The sequence below is a fragment of the Copidosoma floridanum genome, unplaced genomic scaffold, assembly GCF_036245765.1.
Source record: "Copidosoma floridanum isolate Cflo_tuat_1 unplaced genomic scaffold, Cflo_Japanese_pri ptg000011l, whole genome shotgun sequence".
Lineage (NCBI taxonomy): Eukaryota > Metazoa > Arthropoda > Insecta > Hymenoptera > Encyrtidae > Copidosoma > Copidosoma floridanum.
This window is the reverse complement of record NW_028321888.1, coordinates 3,338,227-3,364,433: the sequence shown is the minus strand read 5'-3', so window position 1 is coordinate 3,364,433 and position 26,207 is coordinate 3,338,227. Positions and strand designations below refer to the sequence as shown.

The following is a 26,207-nucleotide window of genomic DNA, read 5'->3' as shown; positions in this document are numbered from 1 at the left end:
GAAAAGTCTTTAATCATCAGCTAAGTAACCTGCATTTAATTCGTTCATAAGTCCTTTTATATTACAACAATATACTAAAAAGTTTTCTTCTAAAAAATCTTTTCTGAAAGTCGAATCTCTATTTCGGTAGTAAGTAACCCTGGTTCCTTTTTCTAACAAGTGATTTTCTTGGAACTTAGAAGCAAGTAGTTCTGAAAGTTATTTAGAAAAAGCTAAATCTCATACAACGTCGCTCAATGTCCGTTGGTTAAATAAAGTTAAAGTCTTTTTTTTTTTTTTTTTTTTTTAACTGTCATGGCAATCGAAATCTTTATGTTCAGATTCAGTATTATCAGAATCTATAATCTGTTCTTCATTTATTATCGGAACATTAGTTTCGAGTTGTTTGTTAGATTTTCTCTTTATGGTACTTGTTTCGTCATTTACGATTGGAAAAGTCACTAAAGATACGTTTAGATACGTGATGCTGTGTTTATTTTTAATGTTATAACCCATAGCGTTACACGAACCAAAGTAACAGTAATTTCTATGATTTTGATTTTTTCTCTATGTTACCAGAGAAAAAAACGTCTTGTGCTATCCTCACCGTTCTTCCACTATCTAAGTCTGTGAATGCACTTTACACAGATATTCTGTGGAATCCATGGTTAGTAGATTTCATCTGAAGATTTTTTGTAACATTCAATATTCCAAGATTGCAATTAATCAGTGAAAAGTTGTCGTTCTTTACTTGCAATGTTTTCACCACATATAATACAGAAATATTCAGGATCAAGACTACACTGAATCATTTTTTACAATTCTTAGCCCAAAACGTTAACGACAAAAAAATATGAATTTACAAAATGATCATAAATTGAAAAAATTAAAACTACAATCTGTATCAGATCTTTTTCAATACACAACTTTACATTGATTACGCATGTTTGCAAGTATATTTACAGAGCTCACGTTTGTGGGCTCAGAGTTGGAGGCCTTGAAATTTTTTTGTCTGTGTTAAATAAATTTAGGATTTGTGGGTTGAGGTAATGAAAACTTGGACTTTGAAAAAGCAGATTTAGAGATTATAGTTTCTTGTCATAAGTTTTATGAGCTTCAAAATTTTGAAATCGTAAATTTATAACTTGTTAGCTTGAAGTTTAAATAACTTTAATTTTATTTGATTGTAGTTTTGTGAGCTTGAAATTGGAGAAATGAGGGTTAAAAGGCTTCGAATTTCTTGATTTTTCTTCGTAGGTTTGGAGTTGTGGGTAAAAAGTTCAAAAATACATTCTACAAAATACCAGATATATTTTTATTGAAGGAATAAAATGATACAATATTTTGTAAGCTTAAAAATAGGATAAGATACTAGGTTACTCATAACAAACTAAAAGCAGACTAACACAAAGGATCCTTTTTATAGCATTGAATTCATTTTTTTATTTAAAAATAGAGATTGAACTTGCAGTTTTTAAAGTTAGCCTGCTTAAAGTATGTAAGAGGTAGGTGTTAAACGTATGTTCTCAATAGATATATTATAAATGAATTGCTATTAAGTAAATTATCAAGAAATAATGTATACAAAAGAATTTGTGTTATTAATAATGGGTCTTTTTAAATAAAATATATACTGCAGTTAAAAAAGAAGACTAACTTTTCAAGTGTTTTGAACACGAAAGTATTAAGGAATGTTCAGTACGATATTTAATTTTTCATTATTTGCAATTATTAATAAAAAAAAAATCAACAGAACATTTAACACAATTTATCGTACCGATTAGACTACCTTAAAACCGCATAAAATATTACCATGATTATTTCACCATATCGAAAAAATCCGGTATAGGTACGAAGAAATATCACCTAAAATTGTCCGTCACACTAAATAGCCAAACACGTATATTGAATTAAGTGTATAATCTATCACACAGGCAAAGAGCTAAGCGAACAAGAGATCAAGTACTCAACAGTCACCGGAGTAAGTATTATTATACAGGCGTCCATTGTGCTTTGCATAATCCAGAAAGCGCTCTCGGAGCACAGTTCCCGAATGTATATGTATATATATGTAAGCCACAAATTTAAAGAGCTTAAATTTTGGATTGGTCGTTTTGAAGGTTTGAAGCAAAACAAATAAGATGCAGTAAAATAACTGTATTATGAAAAACAATATGTACATGTTAGCAAAGCTAAATAAAATATTACAATTAAACCGCACACTTTACACCAACCTGAATCAATATAATTGTCGATAGCAAAACCTCCTCTACAAAACTACAATCACAACAAATCATACGAGGCTCACAGCTCGCAGTTACATTACTCACTCACTCTCTCCTACCAGAACTACCAACAACAAAGCCAAGCTCAGCTACGCTCAAGCTTACATATATATATGTAACTCTCGCTTGTCGGGATTTGTATAAGTACCTGCGTTGTTTACGAAGTGTGAATTACTATAAGTACATCAGGTAATCAAATGAAATGCATTGAAGGCTCTCTAAACAAGATAATTTTAATTATACTTACAATATTTGTAGTACACTTACATTGATCGGAAGTGGGTAACTACCACAATTTGCTTAACATAATAAAAACTTGATAGTTTATTTCAACACAGAGTCATTGGAAAAATAATTTTTATTTTACCGTGTTTGTCGTGTCAGCATCACATTAAGCCAAGATTTCGCATTACCAAAGATTGATGTTTAATAAATATTAATAAGATAAGATATTAATAAGATTGGTGTGTGTGTGTGTGTGTGTGTGTGTGTCTTTATCTTATTTGGATCAGCAAAGTTCCGATGCATCTTTTATAGCGGTGCTCATGAACATGTTTTTCATTGCTCTCTGGCTGCTAAGATTCTTAAAAGACCTTACTGTGTCCCTTTCGAAGACATTGAGCGAATTTCAGACTTGGACTACAAAAACGATATCAATGGCACTTATGAAGCAGTCTCCACTGAGCAACTTAAGCCAGCTTACTTCATTCTGGAAGGCCTCAGTAACCTGATCTGGATTTTCTCTTATCGCCTGGTCTCTACAGTCACTATGTATTTTGAAAACCTATCAAAATAAAAACAGAGCTTGATTCACAGCTTCTCAAATTTGTTCTAAATAATTCTTACTCTCATTTTTTTTTACTTTGTCTCTTGGTCAAGCCTGATTAGTATGTTTTATTAGCTTTACCAGTCTTCGTTTATTTAATGAGAAAACTTCTATTGTAATATCAGTTTTACTGTTTGTGTCACTAGTTGTGAACCTAACTAATTCCTTTATTATCGATGATACTGAATTTTAATTGATTAGTGACATATGACTTTTGTAAAATACTAACTGTATTTTAAGTCAATGTTAAAAACGTATTTTACGATCAAAGTTAATTTTGTAACAATACTCAATATTTTTGTATTTTGCGCTAACATGTTTATATTACAATCTTCTTTGGAACAAATTGTTTGATTTCAATAGTTTTATAACAATTTGGCGTGCAAGCATCTATATGTTACTCTTCAGCGTTATACTTATATCAAAACGCCTCTAAAATTTTACCGTCCAAAACCTTTTTGCGTTCTCTGAAAGTAAGAGATCTCCCTTTTCAACTGCATTTTCACTATCGCTCTCTTCTCTAGGGTACCTCTTAACCTTGTGTTCACAAAGAACATAAATCACGTTATTGTTGCAATGCTCCATAATTTCTGGTCCTCGATCTCGTTCTGAACTCAGCAGCTCTAGGCTTGCCCAGCAACCAGTTATAACGTCAAGCCCTTGAAGCCATTAATTTCCATAAAACAAGGTACTCAGTGCCATGTAAAGTAGGTTCGAAAGGGGCGAGCGCCTACTTTTGAAAGTACTATTGTAACAACAATTGTAAGCAATTAAATTTGTTAAAGAATCTTGAAAATTGTATCTTTTGTAATGTACAACTGTTTTTAAGTACAATTACAAACAAATATTTATATCTTACGACCTTACACGAACGTAAACAGTTTTTAAGCCCACCATTGAATACAGAAAATCGAAGTGAGTAAACCATTTATTATGAAATATTTGTATGCACTGTTGAAAATGACTGCGGTTTTCAATACTAAATATGTTGGTGCATTTTCTGGCGTCTTAAAAATATATCTTTGAATAAAAACCTGTTCTGAAAAAGACATGACTTACATCGATTAGTGTGAAAAAGCATAAAATTTGTTAATAGGTACAAACACACTTTAATTTTGTTATACTATAAGACAAACAGTAGGAAGTAAACTGTGAGGACATCGAATGAAGTTAAACATGGTGGCTTGTACGAAGTAGTAAGCTACTACTTTTTTGTCAATCTCATCATCATGGATATCATGCTATTTTTGCCTTTTGCCCAAAGATAGCACACACGACTTTCTTTAACGTTAAAACTGCTTTTAATATATTAAATAAGAAAACATAAATAAAAAAAGTTAAGCTGGTATTTTATCAAAAACCTTTTATCATAAATATTTATGTAAAGGTGGAAGTATGTAAGGGTCAGCAATATAGCTATAAAGGATTGTTAGACAGTTAAAGCCGGTTGAATTGCATTTATGTAAATAATTAAGAGGAACAATTTAAAAAAAGTAATAGTAATATCATGGTAAAAAATACTAAAATATAATTCTTACAAAAGTAAAATAATGTTATTATTCCGTGGTAGAAAATACTAAAATATAACTCTAACAAAAAACAATTATGGTATTATGCCATACTGACAGTATTTTATTAGAGTAAAAAGATATGTGCTAATAAATATGTAAATTACTTATCAAAAAATTCATAAGAAAGGAAAAGCTTATTGTTAGAAAATACACTTTAATTTATAGTCAAGTAGCAAATTTTAAAAAATTAGTTAAGAAATAGGATATGGAAATAACTAAAAAAGTTGATAATTTTTAATGCTGACGTTCCAATTTGAAGAACACTAAAAGAAATCAAAGGAAAAACAACCTTGGAATCAAAAACGATTTTTGAGTCTAAATAAAAGCAAACGTGAATGAGACGTTGCAAGGAAAAATTTGTTGTTTGATTATTTAAATAGAACTACTCTAGCTTTTAAGGTAGAATTTTTTGATGGGACAAAGTATAGTTGTTAGGAAAATTACTGCTAGATCACTTGAAATAAGTGATAAAGCAAGATTTGTAAACATCAGAGTATTTGATGACAAAAAAAGTGAATTGAAGTAAGAGAAGTTTTTGTATGTGTTAATAAGTCGTCGTATGTGATAGAGTTTTGAGACAAAACATTTATTTAAGAAAATAAAAGGCTTGCAAAGGTATTTTCCTGTAATGAATCTACAAATATAAGGAGGTGCATATATAGCGTAGATAAAAAAAAATTAGCAGTATATAATATAGTTGTGTACAAATTGAACGATTTATATGCAATAAAGTGGATTTCAAGTATAATGGATTTTTGACATCTGTAAGCAAAATTTAGACAGTAAAGTGAAGAAACCCAGTTATAATAATAGATATTCTAACATAACGCACAAACGACTTCTACAAAATCTTAAATCAAGTGAAAGGAAAAGAAGTTATTGTTTTACTACTAATTCCAGATCTAGTAACGTACATATAGGCATTAAATATTAGCTCGTGCTGACTAAAGATGCCACAATCGCATTTTTTTTTTTGAGCTTAGGTATAAAATATGATGTACTTGAACTATAGTGTGGCACACAAAAGTACACAAGAGAAGAGATCTCAGAACTCTCGCATAGAAAAATAATCTTTGTAAACGATATTATTCTTCAGGTTAAGTTAAAATTATGACGTGATGGAGTAATTTAGATACTGGATTCCGATTTAGCACAATAAAATACATGAAGAAAATATGTTCACTAGTGTGTACCTTATCACTTTTTTTAGTCTGTGTTATCATCAAATATTTAACTTTTTTTCTTTTAATTTTAGAATGGCGAAAAAATTGTAAAATTTTATGCGCAAAAAGTAGTGTACCTTTATGACGTTATTTATTGCAAACTATGTAGATCATCTGCTGAAAATTTTCTTGAGAAAAATTAACAGTCCAAATTTAAGTCAAAATAGGTGTCTCATACAATTTCGACTTTTGACGTCACTGTATAACTTTTAACCAATACTTCAGAATCAGAAAAATTCTCTCACTGTTGAATGATTGTCAAAACTTGTATACACTCTAATAATACCTCATTCAACTTTTTTTAGGTTTGAATTTGAGTGTTATTTACTGTCTTGCAGAAGATTGTGAAACTTGAAAAAAGTGAAAAATTATATTCTTATGCATAAAAAAAATTAATGAAATTCCGGTATAGAATGAATAATAACAAATTTTTGGATCTTTTATACATGACATTACTGATATATAATTTTTGAGAATATTCAAATACATTCATTCTTATATTAATTATATAATGCTCTTCATATTTTTTAGACATACTCAGTTACAGATACTGTGGGAAAGATTTGTGACGTATTCAAGTGTAGACCAATAGAGGGAATGTTAAGCCATCAACTGAAACAGTTCAAAATTGACGGTGATAAAACGATAATTCAAAATCCTAATGATGCTCAAAAAAAAGAACATGAGAAGTTTACACTGGAAATGCACGAGGTAAATAGTTACTGTTTAAAAAAAACACATCTCAAACGCATTCTCAACTTTGAAAACTTTATTGTACGAACATCAAATAACTTCACATATTCACTGGTTTGCTTTTCTGCATTATTAATAGAAAACCACATATGTACACCAAGTCTATAATGTATGTTTACGTCATTTTTTCAAAGTTTATACCTAAGGTATCTCCCTACTACTGTATACCACAGAATTTTCTATTATCAGGATAGAGTAGTACAAGAAAGTTATACTTTATAAATAATTCTATTATAAAATTTACTACTTTGCATTTGTGTATAACTCTAAATTTTACAGTCGCACTTGAAAGACATAATAATCTTATTTGATTTCTTTAACTTGTTTTAATTTTTAAAATCATGTTGTTTTCTTTGGACAATTTAATATAATGTCACCTTGAAAAATTTTTAAAAATATTTAATGCTTAATGACACAGATGAAATTACTTACTTAAGGATTCTTGAAACCGCAAAAAGCCGATATTTCCTTATAAACTATTGCATCTGACTTACGATACATTAGATATTTTTAAACATGTCTCATGGTGACATTATATTAAATTGTCCAAAAAGTCGAACAAGCTTCAAAAAATAGGGATTGGATAAGATACCAAAAAGATTTATGTTTATTGTATGATTTTAAAATTAAACTACACACTTAAATGCAATATAGTATTGTAAATTTTTACTATATAGTAATTTATATTGTAAAGTATATTATATTTTACAATATAGTAAATTTTGTATGACAATTTTTTTCTGTTTTATCAAAGATTTCTTTTCTCCATTAAACTATCTTTTTATTATTAAACTAAATCAGGCAAATTTATAAATCCATACAAATTTTGTGCTATGCAGTGGTAAGAAGACACTTTAACCAATCTTTTCTTTGAAGCTCAACCAAAATTTAAAAAAATAATAATGATAAGGATCATAAAAAAAAAAAATTTTAATGTGCTAAGGGATGCCTATACATCAGCTTAATATATTGTATACGAATTTTTACATGCATGCTTTTTTGCGTAGATAAATTATTACATACTTATTTTCCGTACCCTTTTTCCATAAGTTTTTCTTTTAGACACTGGACTCTTTGCAACAGATGCCAAATCACATTATAAGATAACATTATATAAATCAATTTTTTATGAAAACAATTTTTTCTGCTTTTGTTTACTTTTAAGGAGCTTCGTAATAGATTGAAAATCTCAGAATAAGATAACGTGATATCGTTTTTCTTGGATTTTATAATCTTTATAAAGTAATCTCTCGTAGGTGTCTGTGTACACATGTATGCGTGCGTACGCGTGCGTGTGCGTGCATTGTTTGTCACGACTTAAGGTTTCCTCAATCGATTTACATAAATTTTTTTTTGTAGATATAAAAAATGCTATCATAATTCCAACATTTAAAAATGCAAAGGTGTATTTATAAATACGTTAAAGTGCACACTTCAATAATCGATCATATTTTAAAATATAATGAAAAGTCTTTGATAGGCCTTAGCAAATTTTTTTAGTAATTAATGATTATCACGGAATATTAAGGTCTGGGTTTCGTCATTTGTTTTTTTCTTTATTTAGACCTTATAAATTTTAGAAAGTCCATATTTTCTAAATATTTATTTTAAGCTTTATATTACCATTTTAGGATATTTCATGGTAGAAAATAAAAAAATATAAAGTTTTCTACGAAAAATCGTTGCATAATAAGCGTAAATTATTAAACACTTACTTGCAATAAAAAAAATTGATTAGATTACGCTTACTACCATCGAAACAATTTCACATACCTGGGTATACATGTATGCGTATATATACATATATATATATGAGAAACTTGAACCATCGAGTGATACATTAAAGTGACAAGTTTTTTTGTTATACAGTTCGACAGTTTTATCGTTATAGTTTTCTAAAAACGCGTTTATAGTCTTCCTTTTTCTTCTTCATAATTAGTATTAGTCTGATATCGACATGTTAAATTTGTTCGAGCATCAGACGCCCAGTTGAACAACTGTTCTAGTGTGTGGATAGGATGATTTACTCTTTACAGGATAGCTCTAGCAGCAAGTCGTTTTAGTGTTTTACCTACTCCGTCTCATGGTCCTTAACCGTATAAGATTAGATAAAGATGCCACTAAGCTGGTACTTAAAAATTAGCCATATAATAAGTATGATTTATTAAAATTTTTTTGTTTTTATATTGCTCACTTGCACCATCAGACAAATTATATTATTATTTTATTTATGACTTTGAAATTTGTTTTGATAATTTTCATGAGTTGTCTTTGAAAGATATAAACTGTAATAGTATCGTAACGTGAACATTTAGAAATGGAACCAAAACTTTTGATTTTTAACTCATCTTTGTTATCTTTATAATAGATTACAAAATAATGTATTTTCACCTAATCATTATTCCAATGGATACCTTAAATAGAATTTTGAATTATAAAGGCATAACTTTCTCAAACCGTTACTTAAAAATTTTCAAAATTCATCAACGCTATATATTAAGGCTTGTCATAAAGTTCTTTTAGTTGTAATCCACTGTTTGTACTTAACACTGTTAATTAGTTTTTCTTCAAAATTTTGATGATTCTGAAATGAATCCTCGCAGGTGTGATGAAGAATGCTTAGGTAAGTAATAAGCTTTATTCAGCTGACTATGTAGTCACACGTATTCGTAATCATAGAGGTATAATAAATAGAGTGCGTGACTGCTATACTGGCGTGGAAGTGGCAGCGTCAGAAGGTGCGAGAGAAAACGCATTCCATGCCACCACTTCTGATTGGCTGTTCCAATCTCCCCGACCCACACCCCGCTGATATCCCTAAATTCGTTATTACTGTATATATTACAGTGTGTATATGTGTGTGTGAGCATAGCAATGCAGCACTGCAGCAGAAGACACATTTGACAGGTGTTAAATTAATATATATTTGGGAATTCAGAATAAAATTAAGAAAGAAGATAACGAACACATGTAATTCAATAGTTTTGATTCACTGCAATTTAATTAATAGATTAGAATTTTCTTACATAAACAATATAAACATGACTTATTGCATGTGAGATTTTACAATAGTGAGTAACGTACTATTATTGTCCTTGAAATATTGTTAATTTGTTAAGAAGCATGCGCACTCTTTTATTATTATTATCTTTAAGAATGGTACTCTCATGTTTTAATCGAATATCTATATATTTTTGTATGATTGAAAAAATTAATTTACTACGATGATCTGAATGATTAGAAAAATGTAAATCACTAAAAACATTCTTTGAAAGATTTTTTAGTGCGTCTTTTACTAAGTAATTATTAATATCGTTATCAAAAAAGTTGGTCTTCTTTCTGATTGCTTCTTCTGTTTTCATGCAAATAATAAAAACGTCTTCTGCAGCAAAATGCAAGCTGTTACGATTTTTTAGAACAGACAACTGAAACTTGTTTGTGCCATTGGACCCATCAATCAAATCTCAACATTTCTGGCAGCTTTCTTGTTTTTGTATTACATAAATTATACTACCTGCCGTATGTTTGATTATTTTATCAGTGTACACAGAAGGATCCCACTTTAATTATTTACAGTAATCATGATCGAAATAAGGCTGATTTTCTTTGAGGGTAAGAGCAACATCTTTTACATTCAATTTTACCTTAGTTGTGTATTTGGTTACACTCTTGTTCTTTACATCATTGCTAGACGATTCCACGTTTCCAAGTTCAAAGCTCTCTGTAGATAAAAGTAAAGTGCGATCTAGAGGTGAACAGTTTGCAGATGTAGACACGTTTACATCGAGCTTATTAGACAATAACTTTCTAATCGCTGACAAGTACTGAGTCACTGTGGGGTTATTATTAAACCCGTTCATTCGTCTTATACTAGAAAAAAACTTTTCTACGTGATCCTGCGACAGTTTGTAGCTTAAAAAATATTCGATACAATTGCTCTCAAGTAATTGTTTTGCAATTTATTACAAGTTTTTCAAGCTAATGATGAAACCAACAAATCCTGTACTAACTGACTTACAATGAACAACTGATTTGGTAATGGTTTTATATGTACTGTTTAATGCACTATTTTTGTTTTTCTTTTCTTTCACTAGTCCATCAATATACGAATTTTCAATATAATCAATACACGAATCAATTGTTTCCTTTAGTTTTGGTAATAAGCTTTTATCCATCCCACATTTATTTGGTGCTTTTGACTTTTGCATTCTGACGTTCAAGACATCAAACATGGTATCGATATTTTGGAAAAAAATAGTAGTAGTAGCTGCAGCATTTGTAAAATTAGGATCTTTTAAGTTGTATTCAAGTAACTGTAAAGCTGTTACAATACTAGTACTTGATACTTGTGCAGCCAAAAAGACTTTCATCTTTTCATTAATGAAATCAACATGCCTCCTGCGAATTTTGCAAGCCAAGTGAAACTTTTCTTTTTCTTGCTTAGCATGTAATAAACGAATGTATTTCCAACCTATAGCTTTTCCATCGTAAGTTATTGGATCTTTCAACTCAAAATAATAACGGACAAGCTTCAAACAGTGACACGCGTCATTAGATATATAAACTGGCTGAGAAAAACATGGATGTGGAAAAAAGGGTTTGAAATTTGCTTTGTCTGTATAGTTTAAATTCGTGCCTAGAAATTCGCAAGCAGTTTTATGACTGCCATCGCCGTCAAATGTAATACTGCACACATTGATACCATTATTATCTAATGTACGTAATGAGTCTCTCAGTAATACCGATTTTTCTGATTCAGATAAAAAATCAATCAAATAATAAGCAATAGGTACTTTAAAGTTTCCATTTATGTTAACTAGCATGAAAACTAGAACTTTTCCAGCCTGTGCTTTTTTATCTTTTTTATTGCATTCTCTTAACTGACCACCCATGTCAACCAAAGCTTTCCAATGATGAGTGTTTTTGTCCCATTCTGTCCATTTTTTTATGTGCATCTCATCAAACGTTACATTGAAAACGAGATTTTTACCCTTCATTCTCTTATTCTTCACAAGGTCTGCAACATTTTCAACAACTTCCTGGGATATACCAGGTTCAAAGTTACGTGATTCCATCCAATTACGTAGTGTTCATGGACATGGTAAACAATTTAAAAATGAACGCCGAACAACTTCATATGCCGCTAGTGAATGTAAGTGACGAGTTTTTGCGAAGCTTTTTAAGTGTGTTGAATGAGAAGCATTGGCTTTGTTGTTTCTTATACGATCAATGACTTTTTTGACATGTGGAGGTAATTCCTGTTGAATGATAGGAAATATAAACTTATTAAATGGAAAACAAAACAAAGCAAAAGAAAGTTTCAGGGTAGCCCGCACTTTAGAATAATTGAAAAGTAAATAATATAGCTATTTTTTTTTTTTCGTATTCAAACAAATCACGTGTACGTAATAATTAATTGAAGAACAGATAATTAAAAAAAATTATACCACTAATAAAACTAAAATGGAGCTACAAGTAGTATAGAACACAATTGGTATTTTTCCAAAACCTAGGCATATTTCATGAATTGACGACATTTGAAACTTAGGTAAACACCTGCAAATACTGAGCAGCGCTATTCTCCGCATTTTTTTTTTTTAATGAGTGGTGACACTATTCATATTTAAAAACTTCTTCTGACGACTGCTTCTGCTATGTCATGCTGCTATTTTCTTTTTCATTAAAATACATGTCATAAACTTTTTCCACACTTCATCGGATACAAAGTTGCTCCTTGATACGTATTTTTTTTTGTGCCCATCAACACATTTAATCTTTTTTCATGGATTGCTGTCAGCAAAATTAATTTTCCGGTCATTGAAAAAAAAGAAATCAATAAAATTTAACTTTTCTTTGAAAACACAGGCCCACAAAAAAAACAGAAGTGTCTGTGCAATTGACCAAACCTATATATTTTTATGTATTTTTCGACGCTAAATCCAAATTTGCAATAAAAAAAGTAGGGTCCAGCTACTTTTTATGGGGTTTTGCTCAAAAAACCTGATTTTTTTCGGTTTTTTCATATTTTTTTTTAAATAAAAAAAAAATTAGGAAAAATTTTTTTTTTTTAATTTCAGAATCAAATTCTACGGAAAAAAATACATCGAAAACCATGTTTTTTATTTTTTTTTTTGCAGAAATTTTAACCCACCATACGGCGATGAAAAAGCAGAATATCGGGAAAACTGAAAATTTGCTTCAAATTTGTTTAAAATGACTTTAAAATCAAGTTTTACGATTTTAAACTGATTTATAAACATTGAAAATACTTTGCTAAGGATTTTTTAGGCCGCTGATTACAAATTTCAAGTCATTTTTTTCAAAAAACAACTCCTAGTCAGCGTAAGTGGACAATAAACGTGATAAATTGATATTTTGTTCAAAAAATCGATGTTTTGGATTACTGTTCTGGAGCTTTTTTACTAACTGAATCACAAAACTAAAACTTTTTTTGACTCTTGATCATAAAGTAAGACTTAGAACCTGTGTATAGCGATATTCATGACCTCCATTATAATATTTTTAGCTTCTTTTAAGAAGTGCCTTAGAAGTTTAATGGGTTAATCAATTGAGTTTGTAGAATTTTAGCTAATACCTCGCAACTTCAATAGTGAGATGTTGGATACTAGATATTGGCGATATCTATTTTTATTTTTGTCTTCCAAAAAAATATTTTAAATAAAGTTTCAAAGTTTTTTACGCTTACGCACACGTTTCTCGTTAAATGACTAGCGTAAAGGATTATTAACAAGCTTTTGACCTCTTTTTTAAGATGTTTCTCTTTTTATCATCCAGCAGTAATCTTCCATCATATTTATACCCCATCGTCCTTAAAATCTGCGTTCAAATTCCTTCAAGTCTTGGTAAAACCTTTCTACTTGCTATTCACCAAAGTCCCCGTTGTTCTCAGGAAATTGATCAATATGTGAATTAAGGAAATCAAGCTGCTTCAAGTTCATTAGGCAGCCCAGTTTTTTAAAGTTGCGTACCATTTTTTTTACAATAGTTTTGTGATTTACGTCTTTAGTGTTACCCAAAAATTTTATTGATACATCTTTAAAACTAGACCATGCTGCTCTCTCATCATCTTTCATAGTTTTTTCAAAGTTTTTATCTCTGAATGGAGTACGAATTTCAGGTCCATCAAAAAAACCCGCGCTTAGTTTACCATCTGTTTTGTGGTGAAATTCTTGGCTCAAACATTCGTAGCATTCTTCATCTTGGTCTAATGCCTTGACAAATTGTTTTATTAAACCAAGCTCTATGTAAAGAGGTGGTCTCAAAATTTTGAACGAATTCACAAGTGGCCCTTTTACAATATTTTGTTTTCTAGTTTTAAATGACTCTCTTGGTGGCCAAATTTTTTTTTTTTTAGTGGTTTTCTCCATCTCTACTATCAAACATACACAAATAACAGAGATATTTTGTAAATCCAGATTGCTGTCCTAGTATTATAGATAAAAGTTTTAAGTCTCCACATATTTGCCATTTATGTTCCTCGTATTTCATTTTTGACTAAACCAATTCAATGTTTGAATACTCTTCTTTAAGCATAGTTAAATGCGCTAACGGTATAGGAGCGTACTTATTTGTGTTATGAAGAAGGACTGCTTTAAGGCTCCGCTTCAACGAATCAATGAACAGGCGCCAATCCTCAGGTTTGTATATACCTGGTTTTAATTTGTCAATAAGTCCTTTTACGTCAATCCAGTAAACTAGCCCTGAATCTTCTTTGAATATTTTCGAAAGGTTTTCTCTCGGTCACGATATTCACTTACTTTAGTTCCTTTTGTCAGCATATTTCGCTTTTTAAAGTCTAAAGCCATCAATTCAGATTGCTCTTTAGATAGGCCAGCCTTTCTAAATAAATCATTCAGACTCTTTTGATCATATTTTTTCACAGATTTCTCCACACCTACGAGTACATATTCTTCATCATCATCTGGAGAGAGATTTTCTTCCCTTTCGTCGGATTCGCTTAGATCTTCGGATAATGTGTGATCGCTTGGTTCAGTTTCTTTCACATTAATCTAATTTGTCGAATGATCGTCCACATGCAGAGAATCTAAACCTGTTGGAAAACTATCTCGTGATTCTTCATTTGAATGCAGATTTCAAGGATGATGGGGTATAATTATGATGGCAGATTACTGCGGGATGATAAAGAGAGAAACATCTTAAAAAAGAGGTCAAAAGCTTGTTAATAATCCTTTACGCTGGTCATTTAACGAGAAACGTGTGCGTAAGCGTTAAAAACTTTAAAACTTTATTTAAAATATTTTTTTGGAAGACAAAAATAAAAATAGATATCGCCAATATCTAGTATCCAACATCTCACTATTGAAGTTGCGAGGTATTAGCTAAAATTCTACAAACTCAATTGATTAACCCATTAAAACTCTAAGGCACTTCTTAAAAGAAGCTAAAAATATTATAATGGAGGTCATGAATATCGCTATACACAAGTTCTAAGTCTTACTTTATGATCAAGAGTCGAAAAAAGTTTTAGTTTTGTGATTCAGTTAGTGGAAAAGCTCCAGAACAGTATCCAAAACATCGATTTTTTGAACAAAATATCAATTTATTATGTTTATTGTCCACTTACGCTGACTAGGAGTTGTTTTTTGAAAAAAATGACTTAAAATTCGTAATCAGCGACCTCAAAAAACCTTAGCAAAGTATTTTCAATGTTTATAAATCAGTTTAAAATCGTAAAACTTGATTTTAATGTCATTTTAAACAAATTTGAAGCAAATTTTTAGTTTTTGCGATATTCTGCTTTTTCATCGCCGTATGGTGGGTTAAAATTTCTGTAAAAAAAAAAATTAAAAACATGGTTTTCGATGTATTTTTTCCCGTAGAATTCGATTCTAAAATCAAAAAAAATAAAATTTTTCCTAATTTTTTTTTTTATTAATAAAAACATGAAAAATTCGTAAAAAATCAGGTTTTTCGAGCAAAACCCCATAAAAAAGTAGCTGGACCCTACTTTTTTATTGCAAATTCGGATTTAGCGTCGAAAAATACATAAAATTATATAGGTCGAGTCAATTGCACAGACACTTTTGTTTTTTTTGTGGGCTTGTGTTATCAAAGAAATGTTAAATTTATTGATTTCTTTTTTTTTAAATGACCGGAAAATTAATTTTGCTGACAGCAATCCACGAAAACAGATTAAATGTGTTGATGGGCACAAAAAAAAATACGTATCAAGAAGCAACTTTGTATCTGATGAAGTGTGGAAAAAGTTTATGACATGTTATATTTTAATGAAAGAGAAAATAGCAGCATGACATAGCAGAATCAGTCTTTCTTCACCTACAAATTTTCTTCCAGCAATGCTAATTAGCGCATGTGCAGAAGAGTCTTTTAGCTCTTGTGCTACATTAGTATCTGTATATATATGTACGTTCTTGCTTTGTTAATACACTTTTGTAGGTTAGAACATTATGTATGTTCTTTTTAGTACACTGGATTGTGTTGACTACATCTACTTATCACGATGACTTATAATTTAAGTTAAGTAAAAAAAGAAAAAGATTCCCATTGGCTCATAATCAACTACCTTTCACGCAATTAAAGAACGGAACAACGTACGATAATATACTGTCACGTATGTGTATATACACACATATATATATATATATATATATATATAAGAGTGGTCCTTCAGAAAAAAAAAATTTTTTTTTCTACTTCTTACCCCCTAGATCTAATGTTTGGTCAAAAAAAAAAGACGCGTGCCACTCTGGGTGTTTTATTAAAGTTCTAGTGACCGCTCTAACCTTAAAATGCCATTTTTTGCGATTTTTCGTGCAAAACAGGTGGTACACATTCTCGTTTTCCATGAATTCACTTGAAAATTTTCATTCGGGGGTTTTTGAGGTTACTAAGTTCGGATATGAGGTCAGAATATTAAAATTTTTAAATTGAAGATGGCAGATTCGAAATGATGGATTTAGATTTTCAAGAAAACGAGGCAAATGGCTCTAAAACTGTATACTTGGAGGTTTTCGGGGTCGCTGAATATGAATCTGAAGTCAGAATATTAAAATTTTCGAATTCAAGATGGTTGATTCGAAATGGTACATTAAGATTTTTTTGCATTTATTAACGGATTTTTAATCCTTCAAAATATTTATATTATTAATACAGAGTTTTTTAAATGTGTATTTTCTAAAAATGTATACTCTGGGGGTTTTAAAGTTGCTGGTAACGAATCTGCGGGCAGTTTTTCAAAATTTTTAAATTCATGATGGCAAAACTAATATGGCTGCTTTAAAGTATTTTAAAAAGTGATATATTGTCTCGGAAGTTATTACTGAGAGATTAGAAAAAAAGTATGGCTTGAACAAAGATTGTTAAAGCATTCCCAGGTTCTTGTTTTCTGGTGAATCTTGAGTTAAAACCAGGATTTCGTATATCAGTTTCTTTATTGTAAAGTGCAGACCAGGATTTCAATTCCTATATTATCATAACACTCATCGAGCGTCAAAGAGCCAACTAAATTAAAGCGTATATGTCAGAAAAATTTTCTTAAAAAAGGCGAAAAATCTCGTTTAATGTTAAACCTACACCTGATAAAACTAATTAAGATTATGCAAGTTATCGGTATGTATATGATTGAGAGGAACAAATAATATGTAATAATAAATGAAGCAGTAAATATTTTATTTTACAAACAGGTGCTGGTGAAAATCGCATTTCTTAAAATCCCAAGTTAAATTGGAAGAAGTACTTTATTTACATATAAAGTTATGAATAAAAAATGAAAATACAAAATAAATGCCTGGCGAATCTCAAATGAGAATGCATTTTAATATTTTTTGATAATTGTTTTTTTTTACAGTTTCGATACTTTTTTCTGTAGTCTTCTAACACTTGCAAGATATATTCTTTTTGCTCGGTCTTTTTTGTCAAGCAATTGTTATAATCTTGAATAAGCTTAATATTTCTCTCTGCAGTATCATTGACGACTTTAATACTTAGAACAGCAGCTCGTGACTTTATTTAGGACTTATTTTTTGCCCAATAAAGAGGATTAGTATTTAAAAAACCAACATTGAGTGTAAATCTTGTAAAAAAATTCATTGATTGTGCATTTATAAAATAATCCAAATCAACTTTAGGAAAATCTTCAACTTCGTTCATATTTATGCAAATTTTCTTTCCATAATCAGTATCATCAGTTTCGTTCAATTTTGCTATCATTTTTGTTTTAATGTCTACTGATAAGTCCTGATCAAAAAAGGCTAATGCAGCACTCTCTGGAGTTAAGTACTACAAATGTCCCAGCAATTTCTTCAGCGTCACATCGGATATAGCCTTGTCAGTGTTCCTATACTCATAGAGTTTCTTCATCAGCCCCAAGTCATTAGAGGGTGCTGAAGTTGCCAGTGGTTAAGTAAACTAGTCTTTAACGTATACCAGAACAATAAAAAGACATACATCTGCTAACCCTTTTCCATCATTAACACTTAATGGAAACTTATCTCTAAATATATAAATTTTTAATGAATAGTTGGCCTTAGACATCCATTTTGCGTGGGACATTGCTCCTGGGTAATGAAACTTGTAGTTTTGGGGAGCAAATCCTAGAAAAACTTAGGTGAGCTCCAAGAGCTCCTTATAATCTCCTCTAAGATCAGTATTTTTCATCATTTGACAAGTGAAATTGTAAATCTCATTTTTTTTTCCAACAAAATAGGCTTTAGAACAGGATCGTCAACGCCAGATTTATCATTGGTCTTATCCAAGCTTTTCCATGCCTCTTTAAATCTTTTGAATACAGGAACATCAGGTCCAGTAGTACCAGGGATCTTTACTTCGAATGAAGCTCTGAGCATCAATTTTCTGATATGGCGACGGCATGGTAAAAATAAAATACTTTTTCCCAGCAGTTGTTCCAGAAAAACAGCTGCACCATTCACACGTCCCATATTTGCTGGTGTGGTATCACAACAGAATGCTTTAATTTTGTCATTCAAATCCCAATCATTTACAACTTCATATAAAGCATTTGCCAATGTTTCTCCAGAGGAATTTTCTAATTCTGGTACACCTAAAAACTTCTCGAGCTCGGTATTACTTATAATGACTACGATCCTATCTGATACTTCACGTCCTAGCAAATCCCCCATCATCTTCCCATCCCAGTGCAGTACAATTCTTTCCAAATTCTTGTCCAAAAATATATTTTTTATCTGCTGTGATTTTTCTTTATGACATTTTTCCCTCATACTTCTTATTGTTGATCTATTAATCACAAGAGACTCAAGGTCATGACCAAGAGCTTCTGCTACAGTGCTAATTAAATGGACAGCATTTCGATCACTCACTTTACATTTATCTAAAGCAGCAGCAACTCTTAAATTGATGAAGTTTATTGAGCCACGACTCCTTTTATTTTCTGGCCATGAGAGTGAATCTTCCTGTGAAGGATAGCTAGAAGATGTTGCAGATTTGTCGATGCAAATTCCAGAATAAACTCCAACACTATTTTGGCTAGCATATTCAGAATCTGCAGGTTTTTCAATATCAGCTGAAAAATTTTTGATAATCTTAATTGTTTGAAATGTATGTTTCCGAGCTTATATTATTAATATGTATAAATAATATTTGAACATAATTAAAACTCTAAAGTCTTAAATAAGTTGCCGAATGTTTTCAGACTCATATAAATTATATTGGGTCTGCTGCTAACCCCCATTTTAACCACCAAAATGATACGCAAAAGGTAAGATGCTAAATCTGTTTTAATTTGATTAAACATTTTTTAAGAAGCTGACAGTTTAATTCAGTGAATTAACAATAATACAATTTTTAACTTCGTAAGAGTATTTCAAAATATTGTGTTTAATTCGATGTAACTAATGAAAAAATGAATATACTTTCATATTTCAATATAATCATTTTTAATGTTTCCTCTGAAAAGCAGATTGGGTAAGAAAATTTTAATAATTATACAACAAAATAAAGAATGTTGAACAATAATTTATCAGTATCTAAAGATTTTTTTATATCGGAAATAAGGGGTTTAAGTTTTTGAATTTTGTTGATGAAATATATTAGCATTATAGTGTAATAGTTTTAAAAGTTTTATGACGGTGTGTTTTACTTGTTAATTAGAAATTTAAGTACTTTAGAACGATATTTTCTATCGAAATGTTCTTGAAAAACCCAACTTATACTGTCAAACTCCTCTAACTAACTTATTTATTTTCACAAAATATATGATCTCACCTTCATCCAATTCCATTTCAACAATTTCTTGTTCATGAATGTTTTCAGTTTCACTCGACGAGTCCAAGGCTCTGCTTTGATCCTCTGTTTCTGTTGCTACAACGTTGCTCTTAATATCAAAAATATTTTCAATGTTAGCTTTAAATTCTTTTTCTTTTTCAAGATTTCTACCTTTATTTCTGTTCAGAGAGTCCCACTTATCATAGAGTTTTTTAAAGATGTAGTTGCATTATAAATCTTTTTCGTTTTAACATTATTATCCTCGGTGGCCGAAAAATTATATAATTGATTCATCGTATGGTTTAAACTAAATTTCAATGACTTTTGCTCGATTCTTAGTTGATAAAACAAGCACTTTAGGACTTGTCTTTTCGATGGAAAATTATCGCCAGTAAATATTTTTTGAGGTTCTCCAATTAAATAAATATCTTGTGCAGTCATTATACGATCGGAAGGATAATAAGCTAGTTTCTTCAACTAAGAGCTTAACAGGAAATTTAGTGGCACATTTTGGAAACAACTGTATGTCATGTGTGGACCAATAAATAAATGCGTGATTTAATTCGATGTTACTAGCGTAGTGTTAGTTTAGGTATATGGTTGTTAGTAAAAAGAAACTACTCTGTCAATTAATATAAGTTCTTCACACTTTAATACAATATCATGTACTGGAAAAAAATTGAACAAGCATGCAAGCATTAACAAACTTATAATAATTGACAAAATAATTTGTTCTTACCTACAACCATATACCGAAACTGATACCACGCTAGTAACATCGAATTAAATCACGCATTTATTTTTGGTCCACACATGACATACAGTATCAAGACCATACATCTCGTGACTGAAACAAGTACGAAATATTATTATTTATAAGCTGAGTTTATTATTGTGTCTAGTAGTTCATTAACTATCGAAAATAATGTTAATGTGTCGTGAAAGGAAACTAGAAGATTATTTATTCACTTAAAAGTAAAGCACAAGCTTTTCAAGATATAGGTTAATCATATGCCTCGATATGTTATTTAAATCTTAGTAAAGAAAAAGTATATGACAGCAACCTCACATTTATTATATTCTCCAATGATAAAAATGCCTACACAAAACATTTTTCAATACATAATATCCAAAAATATCTCATCTAGAAATTTTTTATATAACACTGAAAATTTTGAATCAGTGACTACTAGGACACTCATGTATAACGTACGATATTAGGTCTCCCTTTGTATTAAAAATGGAAATCCAGGTAAATCTGGTAAAGTTGATAAATTCTAAGACCTAGAAATTTTTTTTTTTATTCGATCGTGTGCTTCAGCAAAAAAATATCACAAACAAATTTATTTTCCAATTGTATGCTGAATTTATTATTTTTAAACTACGAAATCGCGTAATTTTTTACTTATGTCCGCCATATTAGATCCGCCATTTTGAATTTTGAAAAAATACCATAAAATTCGTGTTCAGCGGCCCCAAAAACAGTAGTACAGCGGTTAAAGAGATTAAATTAACTTTTAAAACTGTTTTTGTCAACTAAGTACCAAAATTTTTTTCCGACCTACTGCATTATGGCCGCCATCTTGAAGCCACCATATTAGATCTCAAAAAAGGCCACGAAGCATCTGAAAGTTGAAGTCTTAAGCTACATTTTCCATTTTGTTTCAAGTCCTCGAGTAAATTTTTGAACCGACTCGGTGGCGCAGCAGTAGAGTCGCAGTTTCGTTGATCTCCGAAGTTAAGCAGCTTTGGACGCGGTAAGTACTCGGATAGGTAACCGCATCCATTCGAGTCTCGCCGTTCGCCTTGGCTGTTTATTTCGTGGGTCGATTAACTGTTTTTGGACGGCTGTGGTCAACGTGAGCGGGAGGTGTACTGCTGGAGTTCAGTCCTGGGTATCCACGTCGTCTTCGCGGTTGACGGGGTGCCTGGTATGAACTTAGGCATTACACCGGGCTGTTCCAGGTCAGGTTTTCCAGAATTTCTCCTCACGGGGAGTTTTTCTGGATTTCCCTGGCCCACAGGGGATTGTTCCTGGGCGAATGCGTAGTGGTTTATAAATGGTTAGTCACCCCCTACCCCCTCCCTGTAATAGAGAGGCCTCTCATTCCTCTTCCCTTCCCTATCCCATCTACTCAGCCCATATGTAGTGCCCTTAGATGGAGCCGGACGTATAGCACTATAATATAAAAAAAAAGTCAATTTTTGAGATGGGTAAAGGGGGGGTCCGCTTGACAGAAAATGCCCCATATGCATTTTTCTATTGAATTATTTGGGATGGAAATTGTTACTTACGAATTTTTGGGGTAGCTGATGATAAATCTAAGGTTAGCTTTCAAAAATGTTCAAATTTAAAATGGCAGATCCAATATGGCAATGACAAAATTTCATTAAAAAAAGCATATCCAACTCCAAATTATCACTTAGATTTCTTTGTGATTGCTGGTGAAAAATCTTAGGTTAATTTTCCAAAATTTTTGAATTTAAGGTGACTGATCCAATATGGCGGTGATATTATTTGGAAAAAAACAGTTTATCCCACTTCAAATTATTACTGGGGGGTTTACGGAGTTGCTGTTGACGAATCTGAGGTTAGTTTTGGAAAATTAAAAAATTTATCGCCATGTTGGATCCGCCATTTTGAATTTGAAAATTTTGAAAAACTGATCGCAAATTCGTTACCAGCAACTTCAAAACCCCTCCGAGTATACATTTTAAGAGCCCTTCGCCTCTTTTTTTTGTTGAAAACTTGTACATTTAAAAAATTCTGTAATAATAATATAATTATTTTGAAGGATTAAAAATCCGTGAATAAATGAAGAAAAATCTTAATGTACCATTTTTAATCCACCATCTTGGACTCGAAAATTTCAATATTCTGACTTCAGATTCATATTCAGCGACCCCGAAAATCCCGAAGTATACAGTTTTAGAGCCATTTGCCTCGTTTTTTTGAAAATCTGAATCCGTCATTTTGAATCCGCCATCTTCAATTTGAAAATTTTAATATTCTCACTTCATATCCAAACTCAGTAACCCAAAAAACTCCCGAACAAAAATTTTCAAGTGAATTCCTGAAAAACAAGAATGTTTGCCGCCTGTTTTGCACGAAAAATCGCAAAAAATGGCATTTTTAGATTAGAGTGGTCACTAGAAATTAAAAAATAAATGGACCATGGGACCCACGGTAAGAACGAAGTTCTATAAACATGAGATGAGTATGGACACAATTTCTCAGGTAACAAGAGGGTCGACAGACTCACAGGAAGAACGAAGCTCTGTAAACCTTAGTACTTTATTGATGTTGTTTACTAAAACAAAAACTTGAAAAACAAATTAAAAAAAACATTTTACTACTCACGATGGTTGAACTTCGTGAGAATGTCGTTCATAAATACAGTACTCACGAAGTTCAACCATCGTGAGTAGTAAAATAATTTTTTTTTTTTTTTTTTTTTTTTTTTTTTTTCAAGTTTTTGTTTTAGTTAACAACATGAATGCAGTACTAACGTTTACAGAGCTTCGTTCTTTCTGTGGGTCTGGCGATCCCCTTGTTACCTAAGAAATTGTGTCTATACTCATCTCATGTTTAAAGAACTTCGTTCTAACCGTGGGTCCCATGACCCATTTGTCCCCCCTGGTTTGTTGTTTTTTTTTTTCATTTTTTATATTATTTTTTTTTCTTTATTTTTTGTTTTATTTTATTTTTTTCATTTCTTGTTTTATTTTGTTTTCATATTTTATTGAATTACATTTTTTTTCATTTTTTTGTATTTCCTTTATTTAATTTCTTTCTTATTTTTATATTTAATTTTTTTTTTTTATTCCCTTTTTTTTCATGTATCATTCCTTTTTTTTTCATTTTTAATTTCATTACTTTTTTTTCTTCATTTTTTTGTATTTCCTTTATTTTAATAATTTGTTTATTTATAAAATGATTTATTTATAACAGTAATTATTAGCATTACTGTAATGCCAAAAAAAACCTCAGGTTTAATAAAAATCGGTCGGTATTTTATGCATTAAATGCATAAAATACAAATATTAATAACGCGTCTTATTATGTTTAATCTACATAACCATATTTATGCTAATGAATTTTTTTTTTTTTTTTTTTTTTTTTTTTTTTTTTTTTTTTTTTTTTTTAAGAAAACAAATACATAATATATCATGAATTAAATGTAGTATTAGTGAATGCATATAAAAATGAAATATTGTAGTTACAAACCAGACGATAAGTACAAGAAACCAAGTTCCTACAGTCGGCAGCGCTCGTAGCAGAGTGGGTAAGGAACTGGACTCATGTGCAGGAGGTCGGGGGTTCAAATCTCTTGATTGGAAAATGTTTTTTTTTTTTTTTTTAGAATTGTAAAAGAAAAAAATTCAAAGTCGAAGAAAAATTAATGTGGGAAAACAATAATTGCTTGGGAGTGTGAGGGTGAATGGTGGATAAAGGTGTGGAGGAGAGTAACACGGCACGGTTGGCCGATATACATATATAGTGGGGAGAGGAGAAGTGTATAGAGAACAGTTAGTGAGGGGGACGGGGTAAGGGGGGAAACTTGAAAGGAAGAGACTTCGGGTGAAACCACTTTCGTTTCCAAAAAAAAAAAATCTGTCGGTTTTAAAATTCCAGCCCCCCGAGCAACGCGACATAAAGAACTTCGTTCTAAAAAAAAACACCCAGAGTGGCACGCGTCCTTTTTTTTTTGACCAAACAATAGATCTAGGGGGTAAGAAGAAGAAAAAATTTTTTTTTTTTTTCTGAAGGACCACTCTAATATATATATATTATGTATAGTAGTCGGCAAATTTGACTTACTGTTCACTCTCTGCTCTGTGCATGCCACTGATTTTTCGAAGCTACCGCACCGTTGGTAGGCGAAAAACATCTACCACAGCCACTGAATACGCATACTTAGTATGAATTTCGTCGTGACTAATGTGGGGCTAGAAATTTCAATTACTAGACTAGCGTGAAAGGTTACTGATCTGACATTAATACAATCTAGTTAGTTAATTACTTAATGTAAAAAATCGTGGTCGGGGATTTTCAACGAAAAATGTCTTTCCGTGTCCCAAGAGTGTGATTGCAAGGCACGAGTTACGGTCAGCAGCCACGAGTGCATGTCTGTTACACAAGTGTGAGAAATCCTTCCGCGCGAGTTGCGTACAAGATTTTTCGCAATAAGTGTGAGGAAAATAGTAGGTATATTGATAATTTGTAAGAAAGATTATGCGGGGTCCAGGGGGGTCCCCCCGATTGCAAGAATACCAAATGATCGTTGAAAAAAAACAAAAATTAACGATTTTATACCTCAAATATAGAAGCAAAAATTTGATTAAATTGAAACTTTATTTTCAAAAACAAACTTTGAATTACTCAAACAAAAACATTTTCAAAGAATTTTACAACTGTAACAAATTTTGTTAAAAGACCCCGCACCACATAATGGGATTGTGAATCCCAATGAAATATTCTGAAATTTTAATATGATACAGTTTAGTGGAATTAACTGAAAAATGGCATTAAAAAGAAATCTCAGTTAAGAGTTAAAATTTACACCAGGTAGGATTGATAGTTGCACACACACGGAATCTTAATTCGTTCTCTGCGAGATTTCTGGTGTGTAGCAAAATTTTTGCTGGTGTGTGCAAAAACCTTTTCCACATACTTTCTCCGCACACTATACGGGTGTTACATTCCGAGTTGATGCAGACGAATTATATTATAACTAAAAGCTAACCGTCCGTCAAATTCAGATAAGACGTATTGTGAATATAAAGCAAGCTCATATGACAAGAGGAGCTTATATGTCACCTAAATGCGCGTGTGTAATAGATTTAAGGTGAATGTTCAATACACCAATAGGTCCCTAGACGCGTGTTCTAATTTAAATGTTAAATGTCAATGAGTGTAACATAGAATGTCTTAAAGATGACTTTTGAACCATCCGATATTGTCCTAAAAGGAAATAAAAATGTTACGTAAACATGTCCTAAGGTTAACTGAAAGATAATAACTTAACTTGTTTATACTTGTCTTACTAATATATAAAGCAAAGTCGCTAAAACCGTTGTAATCGCTAACCGCGAAAACTACTGAACCGATTTTGCTGAAATTTTGCACACTGATTCATGATACTTCCTAGATGGTTTTAGTATAGTTTTTATCTTAAAAAATTTAATAACAATAGCAATAAATGAGCTCAAAGTTTTGCAAAAATACGCCAGCTTTTCACTTTAGTTCAGTAAAATCCGCTAGGTGGCGTCGACATAAAATCGAAGCTACCTGCAACATAAATAAATAAGTGTGGTTATAATAGGC

The 26,207-nt window shown here is 31.1% G+C and overlaps 1 protein-coding gene across 2 annotated transcripts in view; it reads left to right on the top strand.

The window, feature by feature from the left end:
* Positions 1 to 26,207, top strand: part of LOC106647639 (proliferation-associated protein 2G4) — a 309,719-nt gene that overhangs the window by 183,016 nt on the left and 100,496 nt on the right. The window contains exon 4 of one of the 2 annotated variants that reach the window (XM_089590023.1): positions 6,416 to 6,595. The exons of the other annotated variant lie outside the window; for it this stretch is intronic. Within the exon in view, the coding sequence (XP_089446149.1) occupies positions 6,416 to 6,595 (180 nt within the window). The remainder of the gene's footprint in view (positions 1 to 6,415; positions 6,596 to 26,207) is intronic. 2 annotated transcript variants of the gene reach the window in all.